This window comes from Lactuca virosa, chromosome 9 (genome assembly GCF_052849685.1).
Source record: "Lactuca virosa cultivar CGN04683 chromosome 9, Lactuca_virosa_CGN04683_v6, whole genome shotgun sequence".
NCBI classification, from domain to species: domain Eukaryota; kingdom Viridiplantae; phylum Streptophyta; class Magnoliopsida; order Asterales; family Asteraceae; genus Lactuca; species Lactuca virosa.
The window spans coordinates 26,675,085-26,690,973 of NC_136434.1; the positions used below are offsets into that span (position 1 = coordinate 26,675,085).

The 15,889-nt window shown below is 33.3% G+C and overlaps 2 protein-coding genes across 2 annotated transcripts; one reads left to right on the forward strand and one right to left on the reverse strand.

The window, feature by feature from the left end:
• Positions 1-485: 485 nt before the first annotated feature.
• Positions 486-2,425, reverse strand: FHIT (FRAGILE HISTIDINE TRIAD). The gene is made up of 5 exons (XM_079071919.1): positions 2,274-2,425; positions 2,054-2,162; positions 1,120-1,268; positions 869-967; positions 486-742 (listed from the first exon to the last, which is right to left on the reverse strand). The coding sequence occupies exons 1-5, from the start codon at positions 2,391-2,393 to the stop codon at positions 626-628; spliced, it is 594 nt and encodes a 197-aa protein (XP_078928045.1). The 5' UTR covers positions 2,394-2,425; the 3' UTR covers positions 486-625.
• Positions 2,426-10,750: 8,325 nt separating this feature from the next.
• Positions 10,751-12,080, forward strand: LOC145140886 (Ribosomal protein L17 family protein). Its single transcript, XM_079074272.1, has 2 exons — positions 10,751-11,040; positions 11,534-12,080. Exons 1-2 carry the CDS (start codon positions 10,830-10,832, stop codon positions 11,941-11,943), a joined length of 621 nt encoding a protein of 206 aa, XP_078930398.1. The 5' UTR covers positions 10,751-10,829; the 3' UTR covers positions 11,944-12,080.
• Positions 12,081-15,889: the final 3,809 nt, after the last annotated feature.

A 15,889-nucleotide genomic window follows, 5' to 3' on the forward strand; every position in this document is an offset into this window, starting at 1 on the left:
TGTACGTTTTATTTGTTAAACGAGTGTTTTACAAAAGTAACTTGTTCAACGAGTGTTTTATAAAAATAACTGAAAGCTTAAAAAGACAATTGTTTAAAAAAATAAATATACAAATATATTTTTAAAGGCAATTCTAAAAATTAATTAAAAAAATTCAGTAGTTTTTCTTAATCGTTACATGAAGTATGCTTTAGATTTGGAGCTTTTAATTTACACTAAAAGCTAAACACATTTTTTTTGTTTAAACTTTAAGTCGAACTTTTTGTTAAAAGCTAAAAGGTGGAGGCTGCCAAACACACATATATGTCTTTTTATTTAATATTGTATTTTAGCATACTACTTTCATTTATATATATTACAACATTGTAATTTTTATTTTTATTTTCTTATTAAAATGTTGTATTTAAAAGTATGAACAAACTTCTTTGTTTGGACAAAACAATATATCTTAAAATAGGGTTTAATTGCAAAAATTAACAACATACTTTACCAAACTTATCTTTCATTTGTTAGTTCCCGGAAATATAACTGTTTTGTTTGCAGGTGCAGCCAATGGCAGAATAAAATTTCCATATCCAATTTGTAAAATTTAAAATAAAAGATATTGAAAAAACCATTAGTTTAATCAGAAAACAAGCTTCCTGTATTCATCTGCCTCTTTAGCCATTTCCTCCATGCTTCTATCTTTTCTTTCCTTGTCCAAGTCAAGTGTCTTCTTCAGTTCCTTCTCCTTCTCATCAATCTACACAACCACATAAATATTATAATAACAATCAGTAATTCAATTTCCAAACATAATCATATTCATATAAACCTTCTTCATTCTTGAAAATGAGCAAATAGAAAGTGGTTGCAGGTATGGACTTACAGCATCATAGATCTCATCATTGTTCTCAAAATCCCCACCTTTCCTAGGGACAATGTGGATGTGAACATGAGGAACTGTCTGTCCTGCTTGGGGCCCATCCTGAAATAACATGAAGCATGTCAACTTCAAGATTGCACACATATATAAAATGGAAGGAATCACATTCCATTCCATTCCTTCCTTCCCTGATTCCACCTATATATAATATAAGGCAGAAGCAAGAAATAACAAAATTGGGAATTGAAGCTTACTTGGATTGCAAATGTAAGTGAAGAAGCTTTGTGGTACTTCTCAAGCTGTCTCCCAATTTTTTGGGCCGAAATCCACAAGTCACTGGTCTCCTCTGTGGTGAGGTCAACAAATCGCTTTACTTCACGCTTTGGGCAAACAAGCACATGTGCTTTTATTGTTAAGTAAACCAAAGAGATCCAAATTTCAAAGAATAAATAGTGATGTGAATGGGCAACATGAAGAGCATATATATATAACTCCATTTCTATAATGTATAAACTAACTAGCATGCTAAAAAAATCGATCAAGTCTGCATGACCTTTTCTTGAATGCACAAACTGATCATGGGAGGCAACTGCTAAGTGATGTATGCACCTAATCTGTATCTATGTTTGATTCAACTTCATTCGAGTGTACAAAATCAGTATCAGTTGACAAATAACAACATAGGGCAAAACCATAAGCAGGCATTCAAAGGGACTAAAAGATATATGAAGTACTACTACTACATATTCAAGCTGATTCCAGTGTAAACTTGTTCAAGGATATGACCTGTAAAAGAAAACGAAGAATAGTCAGAATTAACTAAGGTGTAAAGCAACGGATTATGACTTTATGAGTAATAGATGATAATGGAAGTCACAGTTAACATTTCTGAATCCTATTGCGTGTTGGGACAGAATCCTCTTACACCTAGGGTTTATACAACATTTTTTTTTTCTTTGAAATTAATCCACAACCATTAGGTCGAGGAGAATGAAAGGAACCTTCAATACTAGACGATGATTGGTAGGGTTTAAAGAACATCTAATCATGAATTAACAATTTAGCATGCGGTAGCAGGTATAAAGATACTAGGGAAATCTTACGAGATTCCGTCATCAAGTGCATGAAAACGAAAACAAAACCCTAAAACAACAAACCACAATTAGCACTACAGGAACGAACAATTACCAGGAAGAAGAGGGCGGAGATTGACCAAAGCATATGAAAGATCAGTAGAGTAAAATACTTCCTTTTGATCAATCTTGTAAGGTCCAAATTTATAATGTTCCGCCTCCATCTACACGCATCAATTTTCAATGATCGGTAAAAGAGCAAACTGGAATTTACAAAGAAAACAGAAAATGGAAAATTTTGATGTTACTAGCTGTGAATATATGTTGCCACTCACCTGAGTGGATGAAGCAAATGATGCTCTTGCGATATGGAAACGAGCAGCGGTGGCCGGGCGGAGTGCTACGGATGAACGGAAAGAGGAGAGCGGTGAAAGTAGCGATGGTAGCCTTTCCATATGTACGTTAAAATGTCTAACGGAGAATTGATTTTTATTTTCCAATTTTACAAAAAATACATTTTTGTTTAGCTAAAAAAAATCAGAACACATTTTCCAATTTATCAATTTTCCAATCCAATTACCCAAAATACCATGCGATGAGCACAAAGCAACGGTGACCGACATAGTTATCAAATTCGTACGAGTCACCAGCCGAATCATTTTGAACCATAAAAGAGTCGGCTTGGTAGTATGACTCGGCCGAAAATCGTGAGTCTATGCTTGACTCATACCGAGTTAAGCCGATTCATGACTCGGTCGAGCCATATGTCAACTGTGTAATCGAGTTATCCAGCAGGTAATTTGGTTATTGAGTGGGTTCTAACATTTCTTTTAGAGAAGTTATATATCTTAGGCAATGATAGACATTTTCTATATAAAAATGAAAAACAAATGAGGAACTTTCTTAGACGTAAGCTTTCTAAGCCTCATACTCTGCAAATCATGAACATCATTCAACCCTTCTTCCAACCTAAGGGCTAAGGTTGAAGTAAGGAAGAGAGTGTTGGTTGTTCGGTTAGTAGAGTTGGTAGCTAAATCTCAAATAAATTACCGGTAAATATTTTGGTAAATAGAAAGTCATGAGATATTTTTTTGAAAAGGTGAGAAAGGTCTTACCTTAAGAAGTGAAAATACATTACACTTATTTATTATTTTATAATGTTAGTAACAATGAATAATTTTTGAAAAACAATATTCTTTCAATCAAATTTATCAATTTTCCAATCCAGTTACCTAAAATACCATGTGATGAGCAACATGACAATGATGATTCAAATAGTTGTCAAACCCGTACAAGTCACTAGTCGAGTCATTTTGAATCATAAAAGAGTCGACTCGATAGTGTGACTCGGCCAAAATCATGAGTCGATGCTTGACTGGATGACTCGGTCGAGCCATATGTCACATGTGTAATCGAGTTATCCAACATGTAATTTGGTTATCGAGTGGGTTATAACATTTATTTTGGACAAGCTATATGTTTGATGTAGTGATAACATTTTCTATATAAAAATGAAAATAAAAGAGAAACATGTAAGCTTTGTAAGCCTCGGACTATGTAAATCATGAATATCATTCAATCTTTAGTCCAACCCAAGGTTTGAAGTAAAGAAAAGAGTGTTGGTTATTAGGTAAGCATAGTTGGTAGCTTAATATTGAGGAAATGACTTGTAAATATAATGTTAGTAAAAGTGAATAATTTTAAAAAAGCATTATTTTTATTTTAAGTTAACAAAAGATTGATATATATATATATATATATATATATATATATATATATATATATATATATATATATATATATATATATATATATATATATATATATATATATATATATATATATAGGAGTAGGATCAAATGAGAACACCTAAACGGTTGAGAACGCGAGAACGGATCTGGACCATCAAAATATTCAGATATGAGACTATTATCAAACGGGCCATTTATGTAAATTCTAAAACCATAGGTATTTAAGTGTAACTTGTAAAAGGTCACAAGGCTATAATGGTAATTGCAATTTTAACTTGTTCCTATAATTTCTCAATCATCTCTCATATTGCCGTTTAAATTATTTTCCCCCACCTCATCTCTTTCTCTCTCTCTATACCTAGGGTTGAATCAATAAACCGCCTCCATCATCTGTATTCCCCCAATTTCTTCCTAATCGCAACATCATCATCGCTCCACCATCTATCGCAGCCCTAATCGGACCTTTGTAAGTCATCAACTCAATCATTTATGGTATAGTCGATTTTTCTAGGTGGGCATCGTACTCCGCCAAACACATCAGATGTGGCGACATATCGAATCCACGTAGCGCCTCTCCCTCTCCTATCAGACATGTTATCGGGTGGTCTCTAGTGGTGCTCTCCGACAACCCTAGCTTCAGAAACTTATACAGCATGTCCCGAGTAAAAATTGAAGACTTTGGTTTTTCCAACTCCGACTTGCTTTTCACCGATCTGAGAAACCCTGGATGGATGAGAATCGCTCAGGCCAGTCTCAGTGGATGGAGGTTTTCTCCGGTGCTATCTCCGATGAGGAAAACACGGTTGAAGTCTCCTTTACTAGACAACCATGGTTGGTGTGCTTTTTCGTTAGCCAAATCTTGGAGCCACAAAAGGGTGGAGTAAGCTTCATTGATAACAGTAGGGAGTCGATGCTTAGGGGCAAAAGGGTGGAGGTACTTCATTGTGGTTTTGTGTGGGGTCGAAATCTGAAAACAGAAGCAAGTAAGGATATCATATGGGTTTACGTTATATTTATTTATGATTACAGTCACAATTCTAAATGAATGTATAGTACTATAGTATATGGGTTTATATTATATTTATTTATGATTATAATTACAATTTTAAATGAATAAAATATATAGTGTATTTGGGTTTTCATTTTTTGTTTAGATATATTAATTGTTTATACGTACTGGTTTTGATTTATTTTTTGATTTATTAATTGTTTGTATGAGTTTTGTTTTGTTTTTTTTTTGTTAGGTTTGAAGTTATATGTGGTTACCAGACAACATTCAGAATTTTCGGTGAGACGATTAAGCCTACAACAAGTGCAACAAAGTGGACAAGAAATTGGTGGTAAACATAAAAGACAAGGTGTCAAATTTGTTAAGTATCACTGAAGTTGGTTACACAAGCACGTGGATTTTAGCAGCAAAAAATAATCACAGATGTTGAAGCAACGATTTCAAGTTAAAAGATTCCAAACAAAAATATATAAGAAACCTACAATATTTTATGTTATATTCATTTATAATTACAACTATTTTAAAAGTTTTTATCAAAATATTTTTCTTTATTCATTTTTTTTATTTGTTTATGATGATTATACATGTATTTAATTATCTTTGTGTATATTGGGATTTATTCATTAATGATTACAAATGTATTTGGTTTTTAATCTTTATATCATGCTTTATTTGCTTATATTTACAATCATATTCATATATGATTGCAACCATATTTAGATTTGTCAGCTTTACAAAAATTTATTAAAAAAACTAAAATTATAAAATCATAAAACTGTATTGTGTTATTATTTATGAATAGATGTTTAATCTAGATATAAGTAGCCAATATGTTTTATTTATTTATGATTATAGTTGTATTGTAATTTTTATTTATAAATTGTGCTATATTCGTTTATTATTATAAATTAATTCATCTATTCATTCACGATTAGAACGGATTCATATATGACTACAAATATGTTTTTATTTTTGTATGATTACACATATTAAGTTGAAATCATTAATTTATCAATCTTTTTTATATACTCGTAAAATAATAAAAAATAAAAAACATTTTTTAATCATGGTAAAAACATTTTTTTAATAATCTGATTGATTAAAAATAGATTAAATTTATTTTTAGTTTTTAGGTAAAAAAATCAATTAATTAGATAACATCCCATGATTGTAGAAATTAATTACTTATCCATATTTAATTACATTGTAAAATTCCTTTTACACCTTTATGGAATGATTGATCTACAACTGTTCTCGCGTTCTTAACCTTTTAGGTGTTCTCATTTGATCCTCTCCCTATATATATAGGGAAAAGTTCAATAGAGAACCATTATTAATCAAATAACCAAGGAACCAATCCAAAGCGTCGGAATTTAAAACGATCAACAGCAGAAGGAAGGGTTGTAAAATTTTATAATTGACGCACATGTACCGGATTATAACAAAACTCACTTCCTTTTTTTCATTTAAAATTTTTTTTAGGCCAAGTTTTTTATCGAAAAAAAAAACCGAATATACCGTTGTTCACGATTTTTCGTCCTCTTTCCATAGAGATCCATGATGAAATATAAAAAACGAATTTTTTTTTTTCGAAAAAAACCCACTAAATTTTCTTAGTTTTTTCAATATTTAAGTTTATTTTTATCAAAAAAAAAACTAATTATACCAAAAATATTAATTTTTTGTACTCTATTAATAAACATCAACAACGATTAAAAAAAAAAAACCTCGAACAGTGTAGATTCACACTGTGAATCTAAACTGTAAATATTTCAATTTTTAACATTCACAATATGAAAAATCTCGAACAGTTCAGATTCACATTGTGAATCTGAATTACTATTATGCACACTGTGAATCTGAGAATGTTCACAAAAAAAAAACCTCGATCAGTGTAGATTCACATTGTGAATCTAAACTGTAAATATTTCAAATTTTAACATTCACAATGTGAAAAAGTTTCGATCAGTTCAGATTCACACTGTGAATCTGATTTATTATTATACACACTGTGAATCTGAGGAGGTTCACAATGTGAATCTGAACAGGTTCACAATGTGAATCTGAACTGAAATATCGTTTTTTTTTAACATGAATATAAATCTATGTTTAAAAAGTACAAAAAATATGAATTTTGATATATTTATTAATTTTTTTTCTATAAAAAATAGACCTTAACTTTTTTTATTAAAGAAAATGAAGTGGGTTTTTTTCGAAAAAAAAAAGTTCGTTTTTTATATATCATCATGGATCTCTATGGAAAGAGAACGAAAAATCATGAACAACGGTATATTCGGGTTTTTTTTTTATAAAAAACATGGCCTAAAAAAAATTTTAAACGAAAAAAAGTGGTGAGTTTTTTTGTAAAGGGTGGATTTTTTGGTATAATCCGGTGTGTGTGCGTCCAATGTAAAAGTGTACATCTATTTCCTTGGCCGTTGATCGTTATGATTTCCTATGCGCACGATTGGTTCCTTGGTTAATTATGGTTCTCTATTGAACCTCACCATATATATATATATATATATATATATATATATATATATATATATATATATATATATATATGGAAAAATTCAATAGAGAACCATTATTAATCAAGGAACCAAGGAACCAATCCAAAGCGTCAGAATTTAAAGCGATCAACGGCAAAAGGAAGGGTTGTAAATTTTTATAATGTACCGGATTATAACAAAACTCACTTCCTTTTTTTCATTTAAAATTTTTTTTAGGCCAAGTTGTTTATCGAAAAAAAAAACCGAATATACCGTTGTTCACGATTTTTCGTCCTCTTTCCATAGAGATCAATGATGATACATAAAAAACGAACTTTTTTTTCGAAAAAAAACCCACTTAATTTTCTTAGTTTTTTCAATATTGAAGTTTAATTTTATCAAAAAAAAAAACTAATTATACCAAAAATATTAATTTTTTGTACTCTATTAATAAACATCAACACCGACTAAAAAAAAAAAACCCTCGAACAGTACAGATTCACACTGTGAATCTAAACTGTAAATATTTCAATTTTTAAAATTCACAATATGAAAAATCTCGAACAGTTCAGATTCACATTGTGAATCTGAATTACTATTATACACACTGTGAATCTGAGAAGGTTAAAAAAAAAAAAAAAACCTCGATCAGTGTAGATTCACACTGTGAATCTAAACTGTAAATATTTCAATTTTAACATTCACAATGTGAAAACGCTCCGATCAGTTCAGATTCACACTGTGAATCTAAGGAGGTTCATAATGTGAATCTGAATAGGTTTACAATATGAATCTGAACAGGTTCACAATGTGAATCTAAATTGAAATATCGTTTTTTTTTTAACTTGAATATGAATCTATGTTTAAAAAGTACAAAAAATATGAATTTTGATATATTTATTAATTTTTTTTCTATAAAAAAATAGACCTTAAATTTTTTCATCAAAGAAAATGAAGTGAGTTTTTTTCGAAAAAAGAAGTTCGTTTTTTATATATCATCATGGATCTCTATGGAAAGAGAACGAAAAATCGTGAACAACGGTATATTCGGTTTTTTTTTCGATAAAAAACATGGCCTAAAAAAAATTTTAAACGAAAAAAAGTGGTAGGTTTTTTTGTAAATGATGAATTTTTTGGTATAATCCGGTGTGTGTGCGTCCAATCTAAAAGTGTATATCTATTTCCTTGGCCGTTGATCGTTATGATTTTCAACGCTCATGATTGGTTTCTTGGTTAATTATGGTTCTCTATTGAATCTCATCCTCTATATATATATATATATATATATATATATATATATATATATATATATATATATATAATTTTTTTACTATCACGACAATTATGAGTGGAGTCGCGAGTGAAAAAATTGTATTTTCGACAACTATGATGACAACGAAATTTACAATAAATTGTGGACATAATTGCAAAATGGTCCTTGTGGTTTCTTATTTTATATGTTTAAGGTCCAAACCTTTAAAAAGTTATAGATTTTATCTTTTTAGCATAGTTTAGCTGCGGATTTTGTCCCTATCCAAAATAAAAAACTATTTTACCCTATTTATTTATTTTCTAAAGATTTTAAACATTTTTCTAAATATTTAATAATTACTAAAATAAAAAAAAATACCAACGCTCTCTCATTGTTTCTTCAAAGCCCATCTCCTCCTCAACATTCTCTTTCCCTTAACCGAAGAATACCTCCCCACCACCACCTTCTGACCACAATGCCTTCACCAACAGCCACCTTGCACCACCAACCTTGAGCCAACTCCGGTCAAACCCCTATCCTTTTTTTTCTTCTCTATAATCACACCAATACATTACGTGTATGGTTTTCTGCTTCTGCGTCTCCTCCCCACCTTTCTATTTCCCTTCACCGGAGAGTACCTCCCCTCCATCAACAACCACTCTCGCCCCCTCCCTCCAAAGAACATGTCGGCAACTCCAATCCCTAATTTCCAATCTATTCATGTCTTTGGTGCTTTATAATTCCTTTTAACTAAATAAACAACACAAAATCCATCAAGAGTCCAAAACCCAACAAAAACATTATCGAAAACCTACAATTATTTCCCCTAAATCAATCCCAAAAAAACTACAAGTATTTTCCCCAAATTGATCTCCGAAACATGTAGTTATCTCGAGAGAAGGCTTGTTTGTAGACGGACCTGGGTGGAGGAAGGCGTCGGTGACTGTCACATATGAAACTTATGTGTTTTTTCACAGCTCCAACGATGTCTGTCACAACTCTGTCAACTTGTGAGCTTGTATAACTCCGACGATGTCAAAGATTATGGGTCTTTTTGTTTTTTTTAAGAAAAACCACTAATAGCTGCGCCGCGTAGCACACGCAACACTTGGACTTTCACAACTGTTTTTGTAGAAAACTTATGACTTAAAAACTGTTATGTTTGTGCTGCGTGACGCAACATTGGACCCTCCTCTTCAAACCACTTCTCATCTTACTTTAAGTTATATTATTCAACATAAATATGTTTTAATTTTTTTCAAAAACATGTTTATTATTTTAATAATATTATGAAAGATATTATTAACAATTTGAGTATATTTTACATAATTTCAAAACCGTTTGGTAAATTTCATATTAATATATTTTTTTTATGTTACATTGTCTATAACCAAATATTAATAAATTATAAAGTTAATCACTAAAATTGTCAAATTTATTGAAACTAACTGGAAGAATAACCACGAAAATTTAACAAAATAAGCATGTTGTTCGCTAATTAACAATTTTATTTATTGTTATTTAGCAAATGTTATGTTTAATTATTTTATATAAACATCTTTAAAATTCATATCATCTCAATGATTTTTATATTTGATTTGCATATGATTAAACTAAATAAATTTTTTATTTAGACTTATTTTAAATTATTGTATGGTTAATTTCAGTTTATTGCAGTAGCTGACAGACGTTAAAAAACAAACATACTTCTTATTACAGGTTGCATCGGTTGGTCTATATCTTCTCCTGCAGATAGTGACCACATATTTCATGTGTTTTCGCTTCGAAAAAATAAACACACCTATGTGGGTTTGTGCATCAAAGATTATGTGGGCAGTAGTGACCAATATGAGCATAGCTTGTGATGAGGGAAAATGTTAGCGATTTAGAGTGTGGGAGGGAAGGGAGTTCGTGGTTCGTGGGACACGAAGAGGGTGGGGTGGGGGAATTTTTTTGGTTTTTATAATAAAATTTGGTAAAATGATTAAAAATAATGGGAAAGAAATTAGAAAGGTAAAATAGACCTTTCAAGTTTTTAGATCAAAGCCACAACTTAACTACGTCAGAAAAAACATATCTATATTTTTTAAATGTTTGGACCCTAACTACATAAAATGATTGGTACCATTTTTTCAATTTTGTGTGATTTCTAATATGTATTGAGAATTTGAGATACGTCTTTGTAAACACCAAATGAAAAGAATTTATTGATATCGGGGTCTATATAGAATATTTTTTAAGTTCGGGGGTTAGATTATAAAAATGGATGGGGAAAAGATATCCAGTTATCCATTACAAAACACCATCTTCACCATCACCAACAAATTCATAGCTACAATTGCAGAGTGAACGCCCCATCCTCGGGCCATAATCGAAGCAAAAAGATGGCCAGCGCCACAACTACATGGAGCATGTCGTCTCTGAAATCGTCACTCCCTTCGATTTCTTGTTCGATTTCTTCAAATCCCCATTCTTCAGTTCGCTGTTCATTTCGGCCCCCAACGTTTACGCGGTCTAAACCTAATTCGAAGCCTGTTTTTGGATCTTTCCTTGGTCTCGCCCCTCTTCATCCACTTCTGAATCTCACTTCTTCAGGTAAAGCGTATAATCTATTCGACTGTCTGTTCTTCTGTGCTATAATGTAGAATATGGTGTCGGTTTGATGTATTTTCTGCTGTGCATTTGATTATTACTGATAATTTTGTGCAAATTTAGGTGGTTTTAACCTTGTTTGCTTGCATAAGTTTGATTCATTTGATGGATAGAATTTTGGTTTTAGAAGGATGTTACAGTAGGAAGAAATTCTAGGTTTTATCGAATAAAGGACATAGTGAGGGCTGATGATAGTCTTAAACAGTAATATGATTGTTGAACATTGGAAGCAAGTTTTTGGTTATCAGTTTGCTGATAAACCTTACCCTAAAATGATTCCACATTTGCATCAAATTAGGCAAAATCAGAGTCTGGAGAATGTTTTCTTCACAAACAATCATCTCCATACCATGAATGTAAATCTTTAGCATGAAACAGTGGTTTTGACCATAACTTTGTTTAGCCTTGCTATAATCTTGTTCAATTTTGGTATCAGGAAACAATGGTTTTGAGCATAACTTCACCATTATTGACAATGGTGGCCGTGTGTCTGCCATGAGACATGGAAGGCGGGTCCCGAAGCTGAATCGGCCACCTGACCAACGCAAAGCACTCCTTCGTGGCCTAACCACTCAACTTCTAAAGCACGGGCGGATCAAAACCACAAGGGCAAGGGCCAGTGCTGTGAGAAAGTATGTGGACAAGATGATCACTTTGGCTAAAGAAGGTTCACTTCATAAAAGAAGACAAGCTCTTGGCTTTATCTATGAAAAGCAAATTGTGCATGCCTTGTTTGCAGAGGTCCCTGAAAGGTATGGTGAAAGAAATGGAGGGTATACAAGAATTATAAGAACTTTGCCTAGGAGAGGGGATAATGCACCCATGGCATATATTGAGCTTGTTTAGGTTCTGTGATTCTGTTATCTTTATTGTTATTGTTACTGTTACTGTTTAGACTCTTTTTGAACTTCTATCGGTGTATAATATGATTTTGAATGTGTTCTAATGGTGGTTATGCTCAATGCACTTATCATTTTTGACCATTGTTGACGTTCGCGCTTGGCCATTTGTTTTAAAAGATGCAAACTTGTGTCGGTTTTTGTTGTTGAATGTGATATGGAATTTTGTTTAGGGCCCTATGGATGCTCTTTTTAGAACTGGTTATGTTGTCATTCCGATGTGAAGTCAGCAATTATCAGTTTTTAATGTTTGAATCAACTGATTGTTCTTATTATCTTATTATATAATTGATCAAATACTTTTTCTTTATGATAGGTCAAATTATTATCGAATGGTAATCTAAATTTATATATTTACCTATTCTTTTAGCCAATTTACGAAGTTCTATACTTATATCTCAACAGAAGTCCCTTTTGGGTCATTTTATGTGATTATTATTATAACCATCCAAAAGCCCATAAAACTTGTTTTATTACAACCATCAATTTGATTTTTAGTTAGTTAATATTAATATAATATAATTTATTTCCAATGCATGTCCAAACACCCCTAAAACTTGTTTTATAACAACCATCAATCTGATTGTTTGATAATGGTTATAATTTTCATTCCATTACAAGATACAAGGAGCGTATAAATACATATACAATGGTTATGATTATCATTCCATTACGAAGAATACAAGGAACATATAAATACATATACATGAGAGGCCTTGGGTTGATAAACACAATGGACATGAGCCATACAAAGTACGTATACAAATGAGTCCGCAAACACCCCCCCCCCCCCTGCAATTTGATCGGGAGGATGGTTATGGATGTTCAAACTGGTATTGAGTTCGTTGAAGAGATGTGAAGGCATGCCTTTGGTGAAGATGTCGGTGTACTGAGCGGAAGACAAAACATGGAAAACACAGACCAAACCTCAAGCCACCCGATCACAAACAAAGTGAATGTCAATCTCGATATGTTTGGTTCATTGATGTTGAATCGAGTTCAAGGACATGTTGACAGACCTGATGTTGTCACAATAGACAATAGTGGCTTTGGTTGGTGGACACCGAAGCTCGTGAAGAAGGTTTCGAACTCAGCATGTTTCGGTTAGTGTGTTGGCTACACCATGGTACTCAACCTCATCATTGGACTGAGAGATGACCCCCCTGACGTTTAGACGACTTGGATATTAGATTATCCCCATGAAAAACACAGTAACCGGAGGTGCATCGAGGAGTGACTGGGCACCTACCCCAATCAACATCAGAATATGCAACTAGATATGAAGAAGATGACACATGGAGTTGGAGTATATGGTCAAGGGTGCCTCTGATATAACGCAAGATGCACTTGAGAGCATGCATGTGAGGCTCTCTAGGGTCATACATGAAGAGACATATTTGTTGAACCACAAACACAATATCCGGACGAGTGAATGTAAGATACTGAAGCGCTTCAGTGAGACTGTGGTATGGAGATTGGTCGAAGATCGGAGGGCCTGTGACATCCATCTTATTAATGGTCCTGGATGGAGTACGAGCAGGGTTGCACTAAAGTATGTGTGCTCGCTCTAGAATCTATGATGCATATTTTCTTTGAAAGAGTAAAATACCATGTGAAGTGCGAGTAGCATAGATACCCAAGAAGTAGTTAAGTGTATCGATATCAGTCATCACGAACTCGTGGCTAAGTTAACCAATAATTGACTGGATAAGAGTTGTAGAGGAGGCAGTGAACACAATGTCATCTACATATAGTAAGAGATATGTTATATATGTACCATGATGAAAGGTAACAAGAGATGAATTTGTCCGGTGTGCCAAAATCCATATGAAGGGCATGTTGAGCAAATATCTGGTACTAGGCCCATGAGGCTTGTTTAAGAGTGTAAAGAAATAGTTGTATATGACATACATGATTCGAGTGGTGCGGGTCGTGAAATCTAGGTAGATAATTCATGTATATTGTCTCCTGAATGTGACCGTGAAGAAATGTTTTCTTCACGTCTAGTTGATGAATAAGCCAATGTCTCGAAACAGTCAAACTGAGAACAATGTGTGTAGCATTTGGTTTAACAATCGGACTAAAGGTCTCATCACAGTCAATACCCTGCTGTTGATTGCGACCATCAGGCACTAGTCGCGCTGTAACACCCGGTCCTTGCATGTAAATTACTTTCTCTGTTTCTTAAGTGTAAGTGTTGAATTTTGATCTACGCATGGCGTAGATAGCCTTCTATACGTTGTGTAGAAGGAAACTTGGAGACGAAACTTTAATTATTTACGCAGGGCGTACTCGGCCAGAGCCTAACCCCTAATTGCGGGGTTTTGATCCCTATTTAATGACTTAAACTTTCATGATACCCTTCCATCCTCAACCTTTGTCCTCCCAACCGACCCCCTTGCAAACCCTAACCTTCATTTGTGAGTTTTGAGCTTTTTGAGTGTTTGATGTTCATCTTTGAAGGAAGGATTGCATTGGAGAGCACTTGGGAAGCTTCAAGCCTTGTGGATCTGGAACTTGCATCTCATAAACATTCTCCAAAAGGTATAAAGTTCAGAACTTGATAATGTTTTGATTAGATCTTGTTAGTCCTTGTATTTATGTCCTTTTGTCCCATATTCTTGGTCTAATTGGGTATGATCAACTCCAAGCCTTATGATTGGCCTTTTCAGACGTTTTTGTGTTCATGGAATCATAAAAATGCAATCTTGGTCCCTTCCATCCATGCATGAGATATGGAGCTTGTAAATATGTAATAAGTTAGGGTTTTGGATTTGAACTCTCTTTAGCCATGCAAAGGCATAAAGTTGGAGACTTTATGATTTAGGATGCTTATTGGGGTTAGATCTGAGTATTTTGTGAAAGGTCTTAAGGAAATAACTGCTTAATGTGAGTTTTAGAATCTGAGTAATTATGCAGCGTGTAATCTAGGCTACGCCCAACATAGCCTGGTGGAGTCTCGTTTTCAGGATAAGGCTTTACGCCAAGTGTAGAGTTGGAGTACGCAACACGTAGGTCAGCAGAGGTCTAGTCGTTGACTTTTTGACCTGTTGACTTTTAGTAAACTATTAGGGTAGGTCTTGGAAGGGCAAAATGGTCTTTTTCCCTTTGAGGAGTTATTCTTAGCCTAAGGACTTCTCGGTTTGAGGTTTTTGTCTCGTTTTGATTTAAGGTTTTTTGGTGAATTGATAGTATGAGGAGTTCGGGAGTCAACAGCTCTAGTTCGTGTTTTATATGACAACTGATTGATGTGAGTTTTCCTCACTGTACTCGTGGGTCGAAGGCACGAATGTCGACCCACTAGGTTGTATGATGTATCCTGGTATATAGGATGTTGCTATGATGTAGTGTTCTGTTAGACTGTAGATCTGCATGATTATCGGTTGTTGGTTTTGTCAAAGTGGTAGATCTGCATGATTATTGGTTGTTGGTTATATGTTTATCAGTTGCATATGTCGACATAGTATGGTTGGGTTGAGGCAATACTACTTTGTGCAGAACCCAACAAAGCTAGGAGCAATCCAGGCAATACTACTGAGCTCATGTCGTGAGATCAGTCTGACAGAAAAATTCGATTTGTTCGGGTTCAAGCAATGTATATTCAGTTTTCGTTTTGATATCAATCGTTGTATTGGACAATTTGTTATTTTGCTTATCTATTTTATAAAAAAATGTTGTTTTGCTTATATGTTGTTGTTCGTTATGTTATAGGTATGGCAAGCCAAATTAGAAACTATAGGCCATGAACAAGTAATGAAGAACCGAAGCTAGTTGAGGCAAGCATTGTAATAGCTTGAGCAAGCATTGAAACAATTAGTTACGAACTTAGGTCTTTTAGGTAAGCCACATATTGAATTTAAGATAAAAACCATGAAGAAAAATTGGCAATGTGT

Bases quoted from the DNA above. Each gene is read 5' to 3' on its own strand.
- LOC145140886 (XM_079074272.1), top strand. From the start codon at position 10,830: ATGGCCAGCGCCACAACTACATGGAGCATGTCGTCTCTGAAATCGTCA. The intron at 11,041-11,533 runs GTAAAGCGTATA...TTTTGGTATCAG, and splicing joins TCTGAATCTCACTTCTTCAG to GAAACAATGGTTTTGAGCAT.
- FHIT (XM_079071919.1), bottom strand. From the start codon at position 2,393: ATGGAAAGGCTACCATCGCTACTTTCACCGCTCTCCTCTTTCCGTTCA. The intron at 1,269-2,053 runs GTAATTGTTCGT...TAACAATAAAAG, and splicing joins TCTCCGCCCTCTTCTTCCTG to CACATGTGCTTGTTTGCCCA. The intron at 968-1,119 runs GTAAGCTTCAAT...ATGTTATTTCAG, and splicing joins CACTTACATTTGCAATCCAA to GATGGGCCCCAAGCAGGACA.